This window comes from Eriocheir sinensis, chromosome 1 (assembly GCF_024679095.1).
Source record: "Eriocheir sinensis breed Jianghai 21 chromosome 1, ASM2467909v1, whole genome shotgun sequence".
NCBI classification, from domain to species: Eukaryota; Metazoa; Arthropoda; class Malacostraca; order Decapoda; family Varunidae; genus Eriocheir; species Eriocheir sinensis.
In genome coordinates, this window is record NC_066509.1 from 32259903 (window position 1) to 32282357 (window position 22455).

The 22455-nt window shown below is 44.4% G+C and overlaps 1 protein-coding gene across 1 annotated transcript; it reads right to left on the bottom strand.

The window, feature by feature from the left end:
- Positions 1-291: 291 nt before the first annotated feature.
- LOC126996565 (uncharacterized) lies at positions 292-21485 on the bottom strand. Its single transcript, XM_050857180.1, has 6 exons — positions 21356-21485; positions 9903-10082; positions 8910-9125; positions 2047-2218; positions 1211-1390; positions 292-545 (listed from the first exon to the last, which is right to left on the bottom strand). Exons 1-4 carry the CDS (start codon positions 21450-21452, stop codon positions 2172-2174), a joined length of 540 nt encoding a protein of 179 aa, XP_050713137.1. The 5' UTR covers positions 21453-21485; the 3' UTR covers positions 292-545; positions 1211-1390; positions 2047-2171.
- Between the last annotated feature and the right edge of the window lie 970 nt (positions 21486-22455).

The following is a 22455-nucleotide window of genomic DNA, read 5'->3' on the forward strand; positions in this document are numbered from 1 at the left end:
GGTCCACTGAAGGCCCAGTAAAACACTGAGGCACCAGCGGGTCCACTGAAGGCCCAGTAAAACACTGAGGCACCAGCGGGTCCACTGAAGGCCCAGTAAAACATTGAGGCACCAGCGGGTCCACTGAAGGCCCAGTAAAACATTGAGGCACCAGCGGGTCCACTGAAGGCCCAGTATAACATGCTGCAGAGGCCACTTAGACAAGTGAGATCGACGGTTAGATAGATTATCACATTATTCCGCCGTGGAACACACGCACCCTGCTTGCTGCTGCTCCTCCCTTGCCAGACACACACACTGAAGTCCTAGAAAGAGAATCCACCCTCAGGCACGTTGTTCACGGCAGAGAAGTCGTACGCCTGGCCACTGGTGGTGCTGTTCACCTTGGGGCCCTCCTCCTCGCCGGAACACTTATCGATGATATCCATCCAGGGCCTTCTCGTACACGGCCTCGTTGTCGTGGTGCTGCAGTCCTCAGTCTTGTCCAGTCCGCCGCACTCCTCAGTCATCTGGCCCAGTCGGTCCACCTCGTTGATCTCGGCAGTCTGAGAAGATAAACACATTTATAACCCTTTGCTAGGTGAATATTAACGAACCATGTTAACCTACAATAGTTTTGGTGACTGCTTTACACTCCCACTGGTATGACACACAAATAACTGATGCATGCAGGAAGCGGTCCGGGTGGGGCATAACCTCACTGGGTTTTGTTGTGTCTTCTAAGACAATAATGAATGAATGACTAACGAATTTATGTTAAGATACATGTCCTCAGACCTGAGAATTGAACTCTAGACTTTACATTACTTTATTAGTTCCTCGTAATTCAAAGTACCCATCCTTCAAACACATTCCCGCAGCCAACAAGTTATAACCCTGTTCACTATCACTGCCTCCATCACCGTACTGTGTACCAGCACTGGCCTGCCGTCTGTGGCTGTGGCCTTCCACCTGGTGCCGCCTTTTCATGCCTGCTCAACCAAGACCTGTGTATCTACACTCAGCAATACATTCATTATGATGCAGTGATGCTACAGGAATGAAGATACTGAAGACAATATGTTCTGATGATCAATGTATTTTTCCTTTCTCTTATAAACATTAGTTTACTGTCCACTTTGTGCTTGAGTTTTGAAGTGTAGAAAGAATACATCACTGAATGGTAAAGCATCCCATTATAAAATGTAAGAAAACATCCTCATGAACTTACCTCTGTGTCTGGTCTAATGAGTTCCAGAAGAGGTTGTACAATGCCAGCCTTAATGACGAAGTCTCTGAGTTTGGGGCCATCGCCAGCAGTGTTTCCCGGCGCCCACACGGCTTGCTCTGCATGTTACGTTGGTGTGCAGCGAGAGGAGCAGCTTGACGAACGACACGACAGCACCCGAGGCTGTTGGGGAGGCAAACACCGTGGATTACTTGGAGGAACAAACTTCAAACTAATCATATGTTCATACAACATAAAAACAAAGCAGGAAGATTCTATCAAGAACCGACACCCTTTTCTACCTCCTTCTCTTCATCTTAAGACTTCATGTTCCCCTCCACTTTTTTCTACGCGAGACCCTCACAGCAGGAACGATACAACTCAGGGCTGGATGCCACAAAATGCTTAACCTTGCTATTATTTATGAATGGGGCAGAAGGAACAGTACACAACGTGCAGGGCGGGGCTGCGGCAGGGTGCTTGTCAGCCATCAGATGACGCGCATCTCCACACGTTCGTCGTGAAGTAATCCTACACGTAACAGTAATGGTCGCCAATGTGTACAAACCATTTGGCATTCGTATCTAGAACATTTTCTTACTTCACATTGGCACAGGAGTAATTCAGATTACTTATAAACTAAAGGTGGCAGTCAAAGGGCAAAACAAATTAATAAGTGAACACAACTGCTGCTCCTAAGGACATAATACATGTCAAAAGAATGATCAGTTTCAGTTTGAGAAGCCTTGGTATTCCTCTCTTGAAAGTTTCATTTATAAAGAGTATAAATAGACATCCTGAACCCTGGCCTCTGGTTACAGCACTCAGCCCACACTCACTTGTCTGCCCTCTCCAGGAGGCGTACAAGGGGGTGCACCAGGCCGGCATCCGGGGTGGCATCTAGGGGCGGGCTGAGAGCTTCTTGCGTGCAGCTTGTGTGGCCACCGGCTGGGTGCTGCTGTCGTTACTCGGGATGCCGTTGATAATTTCCTCCACACACAGTGTGGGGCCCTAAAACAGTACACATATATTATAACTTATTCAGGCTTAAAATATCACAGCCTCCTAGAAAATTAAGTAATATATATATATATATATATATATATATATATATATATATATATATATATATATATATATATATATATATATATATATATATATATATATATATATATATATATATACAATGCAGCTGTTCCTGGAAAGCAAACCATTACGCAGTGAACACCAGATAAGGGGCCAAAGGCAGCACTTTGAAATGAAGTGAAAATGGTCATGACTTCAGAGCAGCACCGGGAAATAGTTTCCTAAAAATCACCTCTGTATTCCTCTTGCATTTGACCAACCGAATTGATGCTGAGAGCGAGCAGCAACTTCTCTTCCTTGCATAGTAAGGAAAAAGGGAACAAAGCCTCAACACACACCAGCCAAACACTGTGTGGTATAATCTGTTATGAGGAACACATGCACCAAAGACAACCAAGGCCAGTGTCACACATTCACGATCTTGACTCCCGACGCCTCCCGACGACAGGTCACACGCCGACAGTTTTGGAAATTTCTAAACACTCGGCGCCCTCCCCGACATCTGCCACCGTCGGCAGTAAACCATCACCGTTGGATGTCCATCTTAGCAACGTCTCGACAACGTCGTTTCGACGTCGACAATGATCGGCATTTTAGGGGATCTATTTACAATGATCTTAACGTACGTCTGGCAGCGTGACATTTTCTAACGTCGAGGCGAGATCGTGAATGGGTGACATTAGCCAAACAATATGGAGAACACATAATTATAACAAAACGAGTATGTAATGACGCTGGACCTGAACATATTCCCTCATTTTCACATCTCCCTAACATTTTTTTGTATGTGTTCATCTTTTATATATTTATTTATATTTCATTATTCCGTTTCTTTGTTTAATTATTCATACACTTATTGACTCTTTTCTGATTTCATTCTTATCATTTTTTTCTCTTTTTCCTCTTAGTGTTTCTGACTTTCAGTCTTCTAATTAAGTTTCCATGTTGAGTTTTTCACATGTCTGTTCTTTTGTTCGACTGACACGTTTCCATTTTTTGTTCCGGCCATTACTTTCTTTTTTCTTAACCTTTCTGACTTTTAAAATCTTTTTTTTTTCATTTTGAGTTGCTTTCATATTTTTTTTATTTTTTTATTTGACACCTGTCTATATTTCCTTCTTATTGTTGTTTCTCCTTCCTCTTATTTTCTTAATCATTTTCCCTTCACTCCTTCACCTTTTCCTTCAAGTTGCGTGAATATTCTTTATTTGCCTCGCTTCAGTGTTCGTCACCACTCTTCCTTTTCTCATTGGCATGTTCCTTCTCTCCTTTACTCTTCCGCTTTCTTTTCTTCCCCTTGAGCGCTTTTAAGAGAGAGAGAGAGAGAGAGAGAGAGAGAGAGAACGAAATCGTTCGAAGAATCATGTTCACGAGCGTAACACTTCCATTTGTTTCAATTTCAAACCCGTCTTTTTCTCTCTCTCTCTCTCTCTCTCTCTCTCTCTCTCTCTCTCTCACACACACACACACACAATAAGCACAGTTCATCAATCAGGGAAGTGAGACGCGACACACACACACACACACACACACACACACAATAAGCACTGTTCATCAATCAGGGAAGTGAGACGCGACACACACACATACACACGTATTCACATACTAACACATTCCTCTTCTCATGTGATATTAAATTTTGTCTCTTTAATCTTCTTCTTCCTCCTCCTCCTCCACCTCCTCCTCTTCCCTCTCCTCTTTATCTTCCTCTTCTTCTTTGCCTCTTCCTTTTCCAGTGTCTCCATATCTTTTTTTTTTTACGCGTCGCTTTCACTCTTCTTCCTCCTCCTTTCCGATTCCTCTCCTTGACCTCCTCTCCTTTCTCTTCTTTCCCCTCCTCCGCTTCCACATCATCGATCTTTTCCTCAGGGATTCGCAGATATTTCAGGATTTATTTCACACGCTCTTTTCTTTTTCTCTGTATTCCTTCTTCTTTCCTTTATTATCTGATTTCCTTTGTGAGTGTTATTCCTTTACCATATATCCTTTTTCTCAATATCTCGCTCCTTTTGTGTTCCTTTACCTTCCTTAATGCATCTCCTTACTGTCTTTTCCCTCCTCATCTTCAACCTCTTCCTCCTCTTCTTCTTCCTCATTTTTTTCTTCACATTCTGCCTTGTTTATCTTTTTGTCGCCGTTGCTCTTCTTTTCTCTGTGTATATCTGTTCACGGTTTTGGCTTTTATTTCTATCATCGTCATTCCATTCTCTTCTTCTCACTCTTCTGTGTTTTGTGTTTTGTGTAGTTTTTCTTTTTTCCAAATACTTTCTAACTTAATTGTTTTGTTTTCACACTCCAGTTCTTTTCCTAATTAGTTTGTTTTCTTCTCTCTTTTTTTTTATCAATCTGTATTCTTGTCCTCTGTTCATTTCTTCCTGTTTTTTCCTTCTTTTCACTTTGGTTATTCCTTCTTTTTCACTCCTCCATCTTCCCTTCAATTTCATTTTCATGTTCTTGTTCTCTTCCCTCTCATTTTTTTTTTTTGTTTCGCCTTTTTCATGTTAGCTGCTTCGTCTTTCCTTCATTTTCTCTTCATTCTTCATCTCCCGTTACTACTTTTCCTCCCATCCGCTCCTCCCTGCCAGCTTCATTATATCTCATTTCTTCTTACTTTTTCCTCCACTTATTTATCATTCTCTCTTCCTTTCTCTTTCTCCTCTTTCCTCTCTCTCTCTTTCTCTCTCTCTCTCTCTCTCTCTCTCTCTCTCTCTCTCTCTCTCTCTCTCTCTCTCTCTCCTTCTCTCTTCTTCTCTCTCTTTTCTCTCTCTCTCTCTCTCTCTCTCTCTCTCTCTCTCTCTCTCTCTCTCTCTCTCTCTCTCTCCTCCCTTCTACTCCTCTATATCTACCCCTCTTCTCTCTCTCCACATCTCCAGCTTTCTCTTCACTGCCTTTTTCCTTCGCCCCATTCCCTATACCACCCTCCCTCTCTCCTCCTCCTCCTCCTCCTCTCCCTCCTCCTTTTATGTCCGTCTCTTTGGTTTTCTTCTTTCTTCCAACGGTTCCTCTTTCCATGGCATTGAGAGTCCTTGAACACCACAGTCTCAAAGAGGAACAAGAAGGGGAAGAAGAGGAGGAGGAAAGACAAAAAGAGAGGAAGTAGGGACAGAGTGACGGAAAAAAGGAGAGGAAGATAGAGACCTAGAGAAAAGGAAGAAGGAGAAAGAAGAGTCAGTATGTAGAAAAGTAGAAAGAGGAGAGGGAAGAAAAGAATGGTAGTTTCGGGGAGCGGGTGGAGGAGGAGGAGCACGAGTAGCACGAGGAGGAGCAGCACGAAGAGGAGGAGGAGATAAGGAGGAAGGATGCATATTTTAAAACGATATTGTGTGTAGCCTATGTGTATTCAGGTCACGAGAGAGAGAGAGAGAGAGAGAGAGAGAGAGAGAGAGAGAGAGAGAGCAACCAGCTAATTTTCTTTCACATTTTCCCTCCCACAGAAATCACTTAATTAATAGAAAATGAATAATTGCCAACGGTAACTCATCCACTTGGTAATTTTATTTTATTATTATCTCGCCGTTTTGGTTTTACTCTCTAATGGATCACAGCGTCGACGATTAATGTACAAAGCACTTGACTTTTTACACATTATTAAGCCCAATTCAATATCTGCACATTTTTCCCCTGGAGAGTTTTATCTATTTCTTCTTTTAATTTCTTTGAAATGTCTTCATATATGCTTTTCACTTTCCTATTGCGTAAGTTTCCTTTTTTTTTTTTTTTTTTACATATTTTCATCCGTCGAAGTTTCGAAGTCGAGTCAGTCCTAACATTGCCAATTTCTTTAGAGATTCTCATTTCATAACTTTCAATCGTTCATTACATTGTTCATCTTTACCTCATTACCACAAAGTTCAGAATCATTGGTCACAATAACAGTTGAATTACATATGAGCACATTTTTCTTCAAGGATTTTTTTCTCATTGAATTTCACACGTTGTCCTGACAGTTATTGCTCACACCTTTTCTGAAGTTCCCTTTTTTAGAATTTTCAGTCATTCCATATATTTTCAATATTTTTTTCTCAGTCTTTTCATCTTTTTCCTTTCTTCAGTTTTATTTCAACCTTACGGGAGTCATTCTCGGTAACTTCTTCCTTTTTTTTCTCATTCGATGTTTACGTTCTTCTGATACTCACATCCTCCATTTTTATGAGTTTCAGTATTCTTTTTTTTTGCACTCTTTCCATCTTTATCGTATTTTCACAAAACAGAGAATAATTGATCACATTTGCACTTAAATTTCATCCCCGCACATTCTTCCCTTCTAGAGTTTCCACTTTTATTCCCTCTTTTTTTGTGTGTGTTTTACTCTATTGGTATTCTCGTTTATATTTGCGAGTCATATTTTTCCCTTCCAATATTTCTCATCCGTTTTTCAGATTGCTTTTCTCGTTCACCTTTTTCCTCATTTGTCTCTTTTTCTATCAGTCTTTTCTATCACTGTCACCTGTTTCACTGTCCATCTTTTTCTCATCAACCTTTTCATCAATCACTAAGTTTTCTTCTTTATTCTTTGTTTTGCATATCTTTCCTTTCACAGTATTTTTTCCCTTAATTAAGCATCTTTTCAGTCATTTATCTGTTTCCACACATTTCTTTTCTCTTATTCTGTACTTACCATTAACCTTTTATTTGTCAAACACTTTTTTTCTCGTTCTCCGTTTTTATCGTTCTCACTTTTTTCTCTTTCATAACCTTTCCCTCGTCCACTCTTTTTATTATCAACACACTGATGAATTTACTGTACATATGACCTTAAAATTTGTACATAGTTAGTTAGTTAGTTAGTTAGTTAGTGTGTGTGTGTGTGTGTGTGTGTGTGTGTGTGTGTGTGTGTAGCTTGATCAAGAGAGCAGGAAAGAGCAACACATTTTTACACATGCATGAGGGAGGAGGGACAACACACACGATAGATGCAAAGCTTTCCTCTTCACGCCCCGCAACACACCACAACTCACCACCGCCGCAACATACCACCTCAACACACACCCGCACCAACGCCACCGCCGCAACACACCACCGTAACACACACCCGCACCCGCACACCGCCGCAACACACCCGCACCAACACACCGCCGCAACACAACCACCGCAACACACCGCACCAACCCCCCCCCGCACCACACCCACCCCAACACCCACCCGCACCAACACAACGCCGCAACACACCCGCACCAACACACCGCCGCAACACAACCACCGCAACACACCCGCACCAACACACCGCCGCAACACAACCACCGCAACACACCCGCACCAACACACCGCAGCACACACCCGCACCAACACACCGCCGCAACATACGCCCGCACCAACACACCGCCACAACACACACCCGCACCAGCACACCCCCACAACACACACCCGCACCAACACACCGCCGTAGCACACCCGCACCAACACACCGCCACACCACACACCCGCACCAACACACCGCCGTAGCACACCCGCACCAACACACCGCCACAACACACACCCGCACCAACACACCGCCGTAGCACACCAGCACCAACACACCGCCACAACACACCCGCACCAACACACCGCCACAACACACACGCACCAACACACCGCCGTAGCACACCACAACAAAACACCGCCACAACACACACCCGCACCAACACACCGCCGCACCAACACACCGCCACAACACACACCCGCACCAACACACCGCCGTAGCACACCCGCACCAACACACCGCCACAACACACACCGCACCAACACACCGCCGCAGCACACCCGCACCAACACACCGCCACAACACACACCCGCACCAACACACCGCCGTAGCACACCCGCACCAACACACCGCCACAACACACACCCGCACCAACACACCGCCGTAGCACACCCGCACCAACACACCGCCACAACACACACCCGCACCAACACACCGCCACAACACACACCCGCACCAACACACCGCCACAACACACCCGCACCAACACACCGCCACAACACACACCCGCACCAACACACCGCCGCAACACACCCGCACCAACACACACCCGCACCAACACACCGCCGCAACACACCCGCACCAACACACCGCCGCAACACACCCGCACCAACACACACCCGCACCAACACACACCCGCACCAACACACCGCCGCAACACACCCGCATCAACACACCGCTGCAACACAACTCCGCCACATCACCGCAGACAACCAACACAACCAACGCGCCGTTACGTTCCCCGCGCCTCGCTTCCCACACGCCCCGCCCTGGACTAGAGCTGAGGGCGGAAGGCGTGGGAGGGGGAAGTGCACTAAGCGTGGGTGAGGAAAGGGAGGGAGGAGGAGGAGGAGGAGGAGGAGGAGGAGGAGGTGGAGGGGGTTAGATCAATGCACGTGGGCGTCGGAACTGAGTGGTTTGTCATGGTGCCTTCGAGAGGAGGAGGAGGAGGAGGAGGAGGAGGAAGAAAAGGAAGAGGTAGTGTAGGATTCCAACGATGAGGAGAAGGGTGGAGTATATCAGACGAAGGATGGGGAAGGCGAGAATGAAGTGTAGGATACAAAGAGAGAACAGGAGGAAGTGTAGAAGCAAAGGATATCCGCAAACCACCTTCCTCCCTCGCGGCGACTTTCAAGACTGGCTTGGCTTCCTTACTAGTCTGAGAGACGTCCTGAAGGCTACTCGTACCACTGACGGCGCTGGAGAACCCTAGACAGACAGCCAGGAGAACCCAGAGGCACCACGTTCTCGTCCTGTCGCGCCCCAGCAGACGGTGAAGCCCCAGCAGGAGCAGCGGAAGGCCTGGCGTTCCTTGGGTGAACGTCTGGGCCCGGCTCGGCTGGGGGTCGTTTTGGAGCTCGGCTGGAGCCTCTTCTGGGGGAAAGGAACGGGGATCAAGGGCACGCAGCGGTGGGGAAAGGAAGGATTATTGTTTTAAAGACCACAAGGAGATTCCATTACAACATAAGGAGTCTGCAAGTGGCCGGTAAGGAGTCTGACTGATGAGGAAAGGAAGATTTAGAGTTTTAAAGACCAAAAAGGAGATAACATAAAAACAAGAAAGTAAGGAGTCTGCAAGTGGCCAGTATTACACACGAATAGTGAGAGAAAGAGAACAAATAGTGATCATGAAAGAGAACGAATATTGAAAAGTAAATGAAAAACTAATAGTGAGCGAAATAAATAGAACAACGAAGAATGACATGGAATACATAACGTTTGGGAAGGAAGGATTTTATCCAGGACGGCACAGTGTGAACGGGGCTTTAAGCCCCGTTCACACTGTGCCGACTCTGGGCCACGACTACCCACGACTCTAGGGTACACGAGGTCTGAGGTGTTGATGTGAAAGGGTCGGGCATGTTTTGAAAGAGGTTTTGAGACTGTTGCCGAATGCTGCGCCGACGTCGTGACGAGAGTCTGGAGTCGTGAGGGTTAGCAACTTAGCACGACATGCTGGCAACTAGTTGGCTGAATGTCCCAGACAGTCGGCAAGACACCAAGACCCCAATAAAACCTCCCCCCTTTCTTGGAGCGTGGGAACCAACTTGTCTAATGGAAAAGTCGCTGGGTTGTCGTGGCCCAGAGTCGGCACAGTGTGCACATGCACCCTCTCCCTCTCTTCCCTCTACGCCCACGCCCACCCACCGTCGAGCACGTGGACGGACACCGAGGCGGGCGTGGCGTGCACGGGCGCGCACGTATAGTTCCCGGCGTCCCTCCAGGTGGCGTGGGTGACCAGGAGCCAGCTGGTGCCCGAGTTCTTGTCCGTCACGAGCTGCACGCCGCCCCGACCCCCGGCGTTGATCTCCACCAGCTCCTCCTTGGCTGCGGGGAGGAGAGAGGAGATGGAGTTGTGGGTGGGAGAAGAGACAGGCGTGATTGCCAGGGAGGACGCTGAGCGGGTACTAAGAGGAGCAGTAAATGGGATTGGTCTCCAGTCTCCACCGTCTTGTTTGTAGGGCGAGGGAGGAGGGAAAGGCGTGATGGCTATATATATATATATATATATATATATATATATATATATATATATATATATATATATATATATATATATATATATATATATATATATATATATATATATATATATATATATATATATATATATATATATATTTACAAAAAATAGTGATAGGAAGGGATTGGTGAGGCTCCGATCCGTTGAGGAGAAGGAAGAGGACGAGCAGAAGGAGGAGGAGAACTTTAAGAAAGATAAGGAATAAAAGGAACGAGTTGAAATGGATGGGTTTTGATGCTTTAAAAAAGGAGATCAAACGAGGAGTTAATGGGGGTAATAACAGTGGGTGGAGAGAGGCTGAGACAATGAGAAAAGCCGAAAACAATAATTTAGAATTGAAATTAGAAGCACTGATTAATGTGAAGCAGGATGATAAGGGAATAAAGGGCGGATAAAAAATGTAGAAAATGTACATTATTTTTTTTTGTTACGTTCTATATAGGAAAGAAATGTATAACTCATTGTTTTAGAAGCAGGAGAAAAAGAAGACGAAGAAAAGGAGAAAGAGGATGAGGAATACACAGTTGACCTCTCTCTCTCTCTCTCTCTCTCTCTCTCTCTCTCTCTCTCTCTCTCTCTCTCTCTCTCTCTCTCTCTCTCTCTCTCTCTCTCTCTCTCTCTCTCTCTCTCTCTCTCTCTCTCTCTCTCTCTCTCTCTCTCCTTAAACAAAATCACACAGATGAAATCCTATTAGTATGGCATGGGGTATCACGAGCTAAAGGAGCCCTCGTCCATAAGGGCACCTGTTCTAAAGCTTGCCCAATAGTTTGTTCTTTTATATTAGTGTGGGTGTGGCCCCCCTTGAAGTCCGTATTGTTCGTAGACACTGTCACTTAAGGGGGCGTGCGCGACACCACAGATGGGCAGCTGTCTTTACGCGCTGGGTGCTCAGGCCTGATAAGTCCACCTCGGCCGTGAAGGCGTTCCGCAGTATTGCTGTGACACAGGTGAAGGCCCGCTGACACCTCAGCGTACGGGTCCTCGGGACTTCGAGGAGATCACCGGACGCTACCGCTCTCGTAGCTCGCTCTGACCTCCTCCACGGGACTCCGAGGGCCGCGAGGTGTGGTGTGTGCTTCACCTGGGCCTTGTGCAGCACTGTGAGGGCGCCGACCTCCTGCGGTGCTCCAGACTATCCATCTGGTGGCGGGGAACGTCCTGTCTCGGGTGGTGACGGTGGTGTTGTTGTTGCTGTTGCCATTGCCGGTGTCCCCTTTGTCGTCCATGCTTCTGTTGCTGCTGCTGGTCACTGGCACCGTATATGAGGCGTTCGGCACGCCTCTGCACCCGGTACAACAGGGAGAGGTGGCACTGGGCGCTACCCATCCATGTGAGGGAGCTGTACTCCATGATGGGCCTCACCTGCGACTTATAAAGCCTTAGGAGTCCATCAGTGTCGAGAAGGTGGCGGACTCGACGCAGGAGTGTTACTCTCAGGGACTTCTTGCGCGCCACGTTCTCGAGGTGGCGGTCAAAGCTGAGTTTGGAGTCGACCTCCACCCCCAGGATGTTGATGGAGTCCCTAATGGCCAGGGTGTCGTCTCCAAACCTCAGCTGCCCCTCGAGAGCTCTGGCGTCTCTCTCTCTCTCTCTCTCTCTCTCTCTCTCTCTCTCTCTCTCTCTCTCTCTCTCTCTCTCTCTCTCTCTCTCTCTCTCTCTCTCTCTCTCTCTCTCTCTCTCTCTCTCTCTCTCTCTCTCTCTCTCTCTCTCTCTTATCTGCCGAACTAGGAGAATTGAAGAAACATTAGGATCAGCAGAACAGGATTCAACGCTACATGAAGAGGGATCAGGAGGAGAAGAAGGAAGAAGAGTTAGACAGGAAGACGAAGAGGAAGAGTGGAATGAATAACAGTTTCGATCCTGGCTATTGACTTCCACTACCTCCTCTTTGTTCGTCGTTTAAGGGATTGGAGGAATATGTTGAAAGATTTGAGAAAATTGCAAAAGTTATGATGTAGTGAGGAGGAAAAGGAGGAGTAGGAGGAAGACTAGGAAAAAGGATCGTAAGGGATTGATCTTTTTTTCTGTCTTCCTTATCTGGTAGTCAATGAGATTACGAAGGAAGTAAAGGAATTTGGAACGCGGAAAAGAGATGTGGAGATAACGAAGAGGAAGCTGATGGAGTAAGCGGGAAAAAAGGAAGAGGAAGACGAAAAAAGTAACTGAAAAATAATTGTGATAAAGGTATAGAAAGTAAAGGAGCCAGGTACAAGGAACAAGGATGCGAAGATAACGAAGAGGGAGAAGATTAAGTAGGTAGCAAAAAAGGAAGAGGACAAAGAAGAAAAAAAAAAGAAAGGTGCAAGCAAAAAAAGGATAACACTAAGATTAAATTAGCTGAAGGTAAAATAAATGAACTAAAACATGAGAGTAATGAACAGGAAAATAAAAAAAAGGTTAAAATAAGTATAAGATGATCGAAAGCTGAAGGTAAAATCAATGAACAAAACGGAAGGATAATGAAAAATAGTAAAATATAAATTGTTAGAGTAGAGAAAATAAAGATGGAAAGAATAAAGTAGCCAATAAGGACAGTTTAAAAAAGGACCTGGAGGAAGAGGCGAATATTATGCAAGTAGGGTGAAGAGAATGTAATGAGAATGTGAGGGAAATACATCAACATTTACAAAGGTGAACGCTGCTGCCATGATACGAGAAGTGCGGCGATTATTACTAGTGAACGCAACGTGCCCGGCTGCCCGCGGCCCCGCGGCTGCGCGGCGGCGTCAGTGTCTTTAGAGCAAGTGAATAGTGAGGACGTGCACGGCGACACCCGCATGGAGTGGATAATTTGCCCACTTTAGCTTTTCCTCGCCAAGCGGCTGTCCAAGGTGAGGACGATGGTGTGGCCGCCTTGACACACGTGAGGCTGTGCACTGTGGTCAGGTGTGTGGTGAAGGAGGAGTGTCAACGTTGAGTGTTCATCGTGAGGCACAGCAGGGGGCGGCCCTTCCCTGACTCCCTCACCGCTGCACCCTGGCGCCGCTGCCCCCCTGTCCCCCCCCTGTCACCCCCCAGTGTGTTACAACACCACCACTCTGTGTGCTGTGTGACAGGTACGTAAATATACGTTGTTCTATACGCCACAAATACGTTTCAACTATTTTTTTCCAGGAGTAGGCTATTGCTATTTAGTTTGTTTACCGAGGTAGCCAACTGTTGTATTCACTGTTGTGTTTTGTATCGTCCAGCATCCAGTGTACAAACGGCCAGTGATGTACAGTATAAAAACAGCAATAAATGGCTATAACAGTAGGTTATTTCGCTCTGTACACAAACTATTCATAGCCTACTGAAAAATTCTCTCTCTCTCTCTCTCTCTCTCTCTCTCTCTCTCTCACACACACACACACACACACTTCGTCTCCCACGTTGAAGTATTGCCCAGCTGATGATACAAAACATGTTTCTCTCGCAGCTGTTTTTGCCTCGACGCCAGGCCATAGCTGAAGGACGTGACCAACTGGGTATTGTTGCCTCTCAAACCCACACTTAAAACCGAAACATATTATTACTTCTCTCGTTAATATATAAATATATATATATATATATATATATATATATATATATATATATATATATATATATATATATATATATATATATATATATATATATATATATATATATATATATATATATATATATATATATATATATATATATATATATATATACTGTTAGTCAACTTTCTTTTTAACCCCGGCTTCCCCTTACCCCTTTCCCCTTCAGCAGTCATCTAAAGTTCTGAACCACCGTCACGGTACCCCTGATCGTTATGTATTCATTATCACTGCGAACCGTGTACAATTAATGGAAACAGCAAAACAACAATACATCACAATACATAAACAAGTACCAAGGTTCAAATTTCGTCGTAATACTTTTTTTCTTTAATGTTCACCCCAGGCAACTCTAAACCAGCACCAAAGCACCCTCTTGTCGGTATTCTCGGACGCTTCCTCGACTATTCCTAAAGGCCTTAAAGGAGGTTAATTGGGTTCTCATCAGTTTTTTTTTTTTTTCACGTTCATGGTGCAGAAGGCTTGTTAGTTTATCACCAAGGTCATAAAGCTACCTATCAGGGAAGTTACCCACTACTCGTACAAAATCTTGTCAAATGTATGTGTTAGGGCGCAAAAAATGTGTAAAAGCATAACATTATTTAGACGGTAAACTTTGATCAGTATTCGAGGGAGCAACACTGGATCGCCTAACATAATAACAACTAAAACACACACACACACACACACACACGTACTCACCCACCCACCCACCCAGCTACCCACACTTCCTCGTTCCTTACACCCTCACAAGTCGTTACATAAGAGAAAAGAAGACCCATAACGAGGAGTTCTCAGCAGTCAGGCGCTCTTATGCATCGGCCCCGCCCCTGTGAGCCACGCGCCCGCAGAGGCCGTTCCGGGGCGCGGGCTGGCCCTCCACCTGTGCCCTCGAGGCCCGTCCCCACAATTTACCGCCGACACTTTTCGCGACGCCCCGATAATGGAAGTAAAGTGTTCACGACCGACTTGGTGCTGGTTTGGGGGCGACTGGTGCGAAAGGAGGGTGTTGGGAGGGAGATTCGAACCTGTTTGTGGTATTTTGATATATTTTGGTATTTGGGCATTTCGACGACTGAGCGTAGTAATAAAGGAATTAATGTGTTCACGCCCGACTTGGTGCTGGTTTGGGGGTCCTCGGTGTGAAAAGAGGGTGTCGGGAGGGAGATTCGAACCTGTTTGTTGTATTATGTGGTATTTCGGTTATTTTTTTCTACATCGGAGCGTAATAATGGACGGAAGAAAGTGTTCAAGGGTGAGTCGGAGTTGGTTGAGAGAGGTTAAGGGTGAAGAGAGGGTGATGTTTGCTGCACGATCCTTGTTATTTTGCTTTTTCAGGTATTTTTATAACGGAGTGTAGTAATCAAACGAATAAAGTGTCAAGGGCGGCCTCGTGTGAAAAGAGGGTGTTGGGAGGGATATTCGAACATGTGTGTGGTATAGTCTTTATTTGCTGATTTATGTTTTATTATTATTTTTTTCACAACGAAGCAAAATGGTATAGGTAATAAAGTGTTTACGGGGAGGGAACGGGAGATGCTGAAAAGGGGAATTCGGACAGTTTCTTTTATTGTACTCATTGTCTTGTGTTAAGCTGACTTTCCCTTATAAACCCAATGATAGGAAGCCAGGGGGAGATCGGAGGCAGTTTGCTGTAAATGGAGTCTGCCGAAAGGAGAAGCTAAGACTGCAGAGGAGGTGCTAGGAGAGGAATCCAAACTAAGGCACTGTTATCGTATTCGTGGTTTTATTGCATCGAGCGGCGTTGTGTGCGTAGCGAAGTAGAAAAGTCGTGTTCAGGGGTGGGTTGTGCCGATTTAGAAGTGCTTAGGGGTGCCAGGAGAGGGGATTCGAACCAAGGTAACTATTAATTGCGTTGTTTTATTGCATCCTGTACATTACTTGTATTAACATTGTAGTAATAAAAGAAAGTGTTCAGTTACAGGTGCAAATAAAGGGAATCCAAACCGAGGTATTTGTATTGTAGTTATCGTTTTACCGCATTCACTATAGGTTTAGTGAACGTAGCGATGGAAAAAATAATGGGATATATTCTGTTATATCATTAGTATTGTTGTTGCTGTTGTTATCCTTCCGTCACCTTTAGCCTTGTAGCAAAGTGGCCCTAGTACGTCCATGGGGGAAAGGGAATGGGGGGCGGGGGGTGATAGCGGTGCAGCCTCTTGGTGGGAGAAGGGAACAGTGATGAGAGAGGCTGACGGACGGGAAGGTTTGATGCTGCAGACAACTCAAGGGCCGTAACGGTGTCCGCAGAGAAATAGGGTCCTCCTCCTCCTCCTCCTTCTCCTCTTCCGTCTGCTGCATCATCCTCTCCTCGTCTTCGTCCAATAGTTCGTCTCCCGCCTCCTGTTCATCTCCATCTCCAACTCTTTTAGCCACTTCATCATCCCCTTCCATCTTTTCTCCTCTTTTTCCTCCTCGCCCTCCTCGTCTTCGTCTTGATTTCCTCTTCATCTCCATCTCCAGTTTTCGTTCCCTTCGCCTCCTCCTTCCTTCTCCTCTTCCTCTTCCTCTTCCTTCACCTCCATCAGCTCTATCACCGTCTTCCTCTCGTTGTGGCTATTCTAATATTCCTCCTCCTCCTCCTCTTCCTCTTCCTCTTCCTCTTCCTCCTCCTCCTCCTCCTTTTCCTATTCCTCCTCCTCCTCCTCCTATGATACAGGTGCTCAAGCACCTGAAGAACTTCAGCAATGTCAACCACTCCAAGTTTTTGAGATACAGTCTTAACTTAAGAAATAGAAACTCCACATATTCAAGCGAGGCGGTGTAATACAGATATTGGCAGGAGTTTCTTCTCAGACCGAGTCATCCGACATTAGAGTAATTTTCCCTCAGAAGTAGTAAATGCGAATACCATCAACTCCTTTAAAAATCGAATCGACCGTCATTTCATTGCAACAGGAGTAAACTGAATACCGAAGTGCTTTCATCTGCTCTACGGACACCAGGTGACTGTCAAGCAGATTAAATCACCAAAGCGGGCAACCTCGTAATGAGCCAAACAGCTGTATGTTGCCTGCATTTCCATGTTTCCATGTTTACTTCTCTTCCTCCTCCTCCTCCTCCTCCTCTTGAACCATTAAGCAATATAACATAAAACTGATATATATTAATATGCTCCTCGTGTGTGTGTGTGTGTGTGTGTGTGTGTGTGTGTGTGTACAGAGTAGGTTAATATATTAGCATTTTGTCTTTTATTATTTGTATGTGATTTTCATTAGTTAACTTTGTATATTCATAAAGTTTCGAATGTAATGACCAAGAGTGAATTTTTCTTCTATTTTTGTTCTTTTTTATCTTTTCGTTTTGTCATTTTGTAATTATTGGGACTTTTCGTTTAATTATTTTCTAGGTAATTTTGGTGTAATTCTTTGTTTATTTTTTGTTATTTCGTTTTGGTGTTATTACTTTTGCGGTAATCGTTTCGTTTGCTTCTTGTGAGAGACGTGTTAATATTTTTTTTAAAGGAAATACCACTCTCTCTCTCTCTCTCTCTCTCTCTCTCTCTCTCTCTCTCTCACACACACACACACACACACACACACACGCAGAGCGAGAGAGAGAGAGAGAGAGAGAGAGAGAGAGAGAGAGAGAGAGAGAGAGAGAGAGAGAGAGAGAGAGAGAGAGAGAGAGAGATATGGGAAGAAAAACAGAAAAATAACATCGACAGGTGGGATGGGAATTGAAAGAGGCAGAGAGGAGGCAGAGGAGGGTCGATACAAGTATTAGCTTTATAAGTTTAAAAGTTTGGCAGGACGCAGTAACATTCTATAGGCCTTTGCCTCAAAAAGCTAGGCTTAAACTCCCATGTACAAAAGTTATGGGGCGGGTTGGGGCGGGTTTAGTGTGTCGGGGAGCGGCCACTTATTGAAGAAGAAAATTTATGTGTGTGGCTGAATTGCTAAAAAATAGGAAGCGAGGAAGAGAAAAGGAGAAGGAAGGGGAAAAGAACTGTAAAAGGAAGGGAATGGAGAATGTGGCACAGTGGTGGTGTACAGAACGTGTGCTTGACCTCCACACACACACACCAAAAAAAAAGGAATAAATAAAATAAAATAATAAATAAATAAACAAATAAAGTAAGTAAATGAATAAATAAATAGAAATAAAATAAAATAAAAAAGGAAAACTGAAAAATATAGAAGGAAACAACTGAAGAGGATGAAAACAAAGCAACAACAACAAAATAAGCAGTTCAACGAAAACTGTGATTAAAGTGGATTGGAAAAAGGAGAAAAAATGGAAAATAGAAGAAAATGTAAATACGAAGGAAAATATTTTTAAAAAATGAAGAAAATGGGAATAAAAAGGAAAATATTTTGCTGTACGGAAGTGGGATTTACTGCATTAAGGAAAAGGATAATACGAAATTGGTTAATAAAAAAATTAGAAATGGAAGAAAATGGGAAGAAATAAAAAAAAACATTTTGTGGTTAAACTGCATTAAGAGAGAGAGAAAAAACAACAACAGACAGAAAAGGAAAATGATGAAAAATAAGCATTTCTTTTAAGTAAGGTTAGAACGGAAGTGGGAAGGAAAGGTGAGAATAATGAAAGGAGAGAGAGAGGGAGGGAGGGAGCGAGGAAGGATTCATCTTCTCAGCCTGAAGAGAGGAGACGTGGATGAGGAGAGGAAAGAAAGGAGAATGGTATTAGGGAATGTTTTTTATGTAAGGAGGAAGAGAGGACGCGGAGGAAATTGAGGGAAAAGTGGAGGAGAGAAAAATGCGAGAGAGATAAGAGAGAGAAAAAATGCTTGCCTGTGGAGACTGAGACTCCGATGAAGTGAAGAACGGAAGAATAGGAAAAGAGGAGAGAAATAAACGGAAAAGAAAAATGAAGGACAGAATATTAGATAAGTGAAATAGAAAATGCAGAATAAAAAATATGTAAAAATAAGAAAAAGTGAGAGGAATAGAAGAAAATAAAAAGAAAAGAAGAAAGGGTAGGAATGTAAGATAAGTGAGGAAGGGAAATTTAATAGGATAAAAATAAGTAAAATTAGACGTAATTTGATAAAGGATGAGAGAGAGAGAGAGAGAGAGAGAGAGAGAGAGAGAGAGAGAGAGAGAGAGAGAGAGAGAGAGTCACATTTGCACTCAACTTAATATATTGTAATAGACCTCCAGTAATTTTCCCCTCCTCTCTGTATTTTTTTTTTATTCTTTCTCACACACTAGACTATATTTTTCCTTTTTTTATTTATTTAACTGCTTTCCCTTCCCCTAACACCCCTCCCCCTCATCTCTCTTCCCTTACCTCTCGCTTCCTTACCTCTCTCGCTCCTCCTCCTCTTCCTCTCCTCCCTTTATGCAGTTTTTCCATGCTGCAATGCAGTTTTTTTCATGCTGCATGGTTCTTTTTCCTTTCCTGCCAGCTTTGGCTGGAGGGATGGGGGGGTGGGGAGGAGCCTTCGCCTTTGCTGTCCTTCATCTTCCACCTTTGATGAGATAGTTATTGTAGCTTGTCACAAACAGCCTCGTAAGGATCAGCAGGTCTGCTGTTGTTTGTTCTTCCTTTGTGAACCTTTGTGTTCCCTTCAAACATATACTTTACTCCATCTTCCTCCGACCCTACCCCATCGCATCCCATTCTCTACCTTCTCTTCTTTAAGTTCCTTCGTCTCCTCCTCTCATCTACCCTTCCACATCCTACTCCTAATGTCTTTCTCTTATCCTCCCCTACCCCATCACATCCAATTCTTTCCGTTTCTTCTCTTTCAAACTCCTTCACTTTCTCCTCTCATCTTCTCTTCCATTTCCTCTCCGTACTCTCTTCCCCTTTTTCCTTTTCCTTCTCTTCCTCCTCCAATTTCCTCAACCTCCTTCACACCTGTCCTCCTCTCCTGAACCCTTCCCTTACCTATCCTTTTCCTCCCCTTACCTATATCCTCCTCCTCCTCCAGTTCCCTTCACCTTCTCCTTCGCACCTGTCCTTCCCTCCTTCTCTCCCTTACCTTTCCTTTTTTTTCCTCGGCCCTACAGTGAACAGCGAGGTCGAAAAACTCTCTGGGAGGAAACACAGGGGACAAGGAGGGGAAAACTAATGCAGTGTATTGAGTGTGCATCAAATGGAAACAGCGGTGGTGGTGGTGGTGGTGGTGTATGGTGTAGATGGGTTTGTTCTGGTGGTGATTGAAGAAGAGGATGGAGGGTGGTTGGTAGTGGTGGTGGAGGTGATTTTTGTGCTATTGGTGGTGGTGGTTGTGTAGTGGTGCTGGTGGTTGTGTAGTGGTGCTGGTGGAGGTACTGGTGGTGATGGTGTTGTTCTGGTGGTTGTGGTGGTAATATAGGATGTGCGTGTGTGTGGGTTGGTGTTGGTAGTGGTTGTGGTGTTGGTGGTAGAAATGCAGACTGATATATGAAAAAATACCTGACTGTGGAATAAAAAAAAAAACTGTGGAATATTTAAAAGAAATGGATGTGGAATTTAAAAAAAAAAGACTATAATGTGAAAAAAACTAAGTGCGGAGCATTGATTGAAAAAAATGCAGACTGTGGATTACGAAAAAGAGTGAGAGATTTTCCGGTGAAGTGACATAAATGAATCGCAAGAATATTAATAGATAAGAAAGTGCAACTAACTGAAAATAAAATTAAGAAATGGGAAAGGGAAAAAAAATGATTGAGAATGTAACGAAGTGACAGAAAAGGAAATACGTAGAAAGGACAGACAACACACAGACAGGCAGACCGTCACAACGGATAAAGGAATCTACACGCGTGGAAAGACAGACAAGAGAGAGAGAGAGAGAGAGAGAGAGAGAGAGAGAGAGAGAGAGAGAGAGAGAGAGAGAGAGAGAGAGAGAGAGAGAAGGGGAGAGAGGAAGAGAAACAATCCGCAAAATCAAAAGCTTCGTTCGGCAAAGAAAAAACAAACAAAAAAACAAAAACAAAGCAAGAGCAAAGCATTCAGTCTTGTAGTGAACAACTACAACAGCAACAACAACAACAACAAACTGACAAAAAGGGAACACAGTCTAAAACAAAATACAACCCTTTTTTCTCTTCCTTCCCTCCTTTCCTTCCTTCCTCCCTTCCTTCCTTCCTCTCCACTTTCATCCAGTTCCACACACTCCCGTCCTCCACAAACCCTCTTCATCCCTCCTTTCTCTCCCCTTCCACATATCCCGTTATTTACCTGCAATCTGTACTCCTGCTTTTTCTGTTAGAATTATCTCATCTTTCGTTATGTGGCTTTGTTCTGTTCGGTTCCTCTTTCATTAGTTTTTTCCTCATCTTTCTTCTGTATAATCTTTCTTCTCACCTTTCTTTCCTGCCCTGCATCCATTCCCCCCCTTTAGCTTTACCAACATCATTTTTCCTTTCCTCCCCTTCCCATCCTCTTTTCCCTCATCTCTTTTCCTTCCTTTTCACCCTCTTCCCCTTCCCTTTCGTAACTTTCACATCACTTTCCCTTCCTCTCGTACCAATCGTCATTTCTGTCCCTTTCTCCCTTTCCCCTCCCCTACCCCTCCCCTCGGTGTGACTCACGTGGGTCGCGGGGCAGCACGTGGTACCAGATGACGGGCGCTCCCCTGATGGCGCCCTTCACCACGCACGTGATGTTGATGTCGCTGCCCGCCTTCATGAAGATCTCTCTCGAGCCGGTGATGCGCGCGCTGGGGACTGGGAGGGAGGGGAGGTGAAGTTAGAGGAGCAAAATGAGTGGCATTGGGTAATGGGAGAGAGGAGTTAGATAAGGGTGACAGGTTTGATGTGTAGGGGGTGTAAGGGGGTATGGTGGAGAGGAGGGAAGGGGATATTGAGTATTTATCGAGAACTTGAAAAACGATAACATCACAAGTCCTTTGCTATAGCCTACTGTTCACACTTGTAGAATAATCAATTAGGTAAAGAGAGTTTTTATCTTTAATATTATTTATCATTCCTATGGCAATCAGTGTCACATCCTCTTTGCAAATTGGCGTTGAAAAATAGCGAAATCACCCCTCTGCCCAAGGATGAAGAATTCTGGTGGTAATAGACATCAAAACTCCGGCCACGAACAGGCCAACCGGAGGTTAAAATGGAGGAAAAAAGAGAGGAGGAGGAGGAGGAGGAGGAGGAGGAGTTAGGGACAAATATTAGTAGTAGGGAAAGAAGGTTTGGTGAATCTGCAGGAGGCTTATGGGCTGGAAAATGTCGAGGAAAACAAAAAGAAAATGGGAAATGAAATGAATGGGGTGAAAGACAAGTGGATGAGAAACAAAGAGTTCGTATGGATGATGGAGATGAAAAGAAAGAAAAAAATATAAAAAAAACTATGAAAATGATGTGTAGTATAAAGAGAAAACAGTAAACATGAAGGAAAAAGAGAAATAAATAATGTAAATGGGAAACAAATTAAGGAAACAATGAGAAAATTGAAGCAAGGATGGAGCAAAAAAGTTCAGACGACATTGAAAAAGGGAGAAAAATAAACAGCAAGAGATGTGAGAGCTAGAACCTCAGGAAGATGAGAAAAAAAGAAGCGGGACAAGAGAAAACAGGGAGGAATTATGGAAGAAAATAAGAAAAACATAACCAGTAGGTGCAGAAGAACAGAAGGAAAGGCAGAGAAAGACAAGCGAGGTGAAGGTGTGAGACAAAAA

What these genes read in the sequence shown, in the direction of transcription:
- LOC126996565 (XM_050857180.1), bottom strand. Translation starts at nt 21,452, where the DNA reads ATGAAGGCGGGCAGCGACATCAACATCACGTGCGTGGTGAAGGGCGCC. An exon ending in CGTGCTGCCCCGCGACCCAC is followed by an intron (nt 10,083 to 21,355) that starts GTGAGTCACACC and finishes TCCTCCCCGCAG; the next exon opens with CCAAGGAGGAGCTGGTGGAG. An exon ending in TCAGGACGTCTCTCAGACTA is followed by an intron (nt 2,219 to 8,909) that starts GTAAGGAAGCCA and finishes GTACTGTTTTAG; the next exon opens with GGCCCCACACTGTGTGTGGA.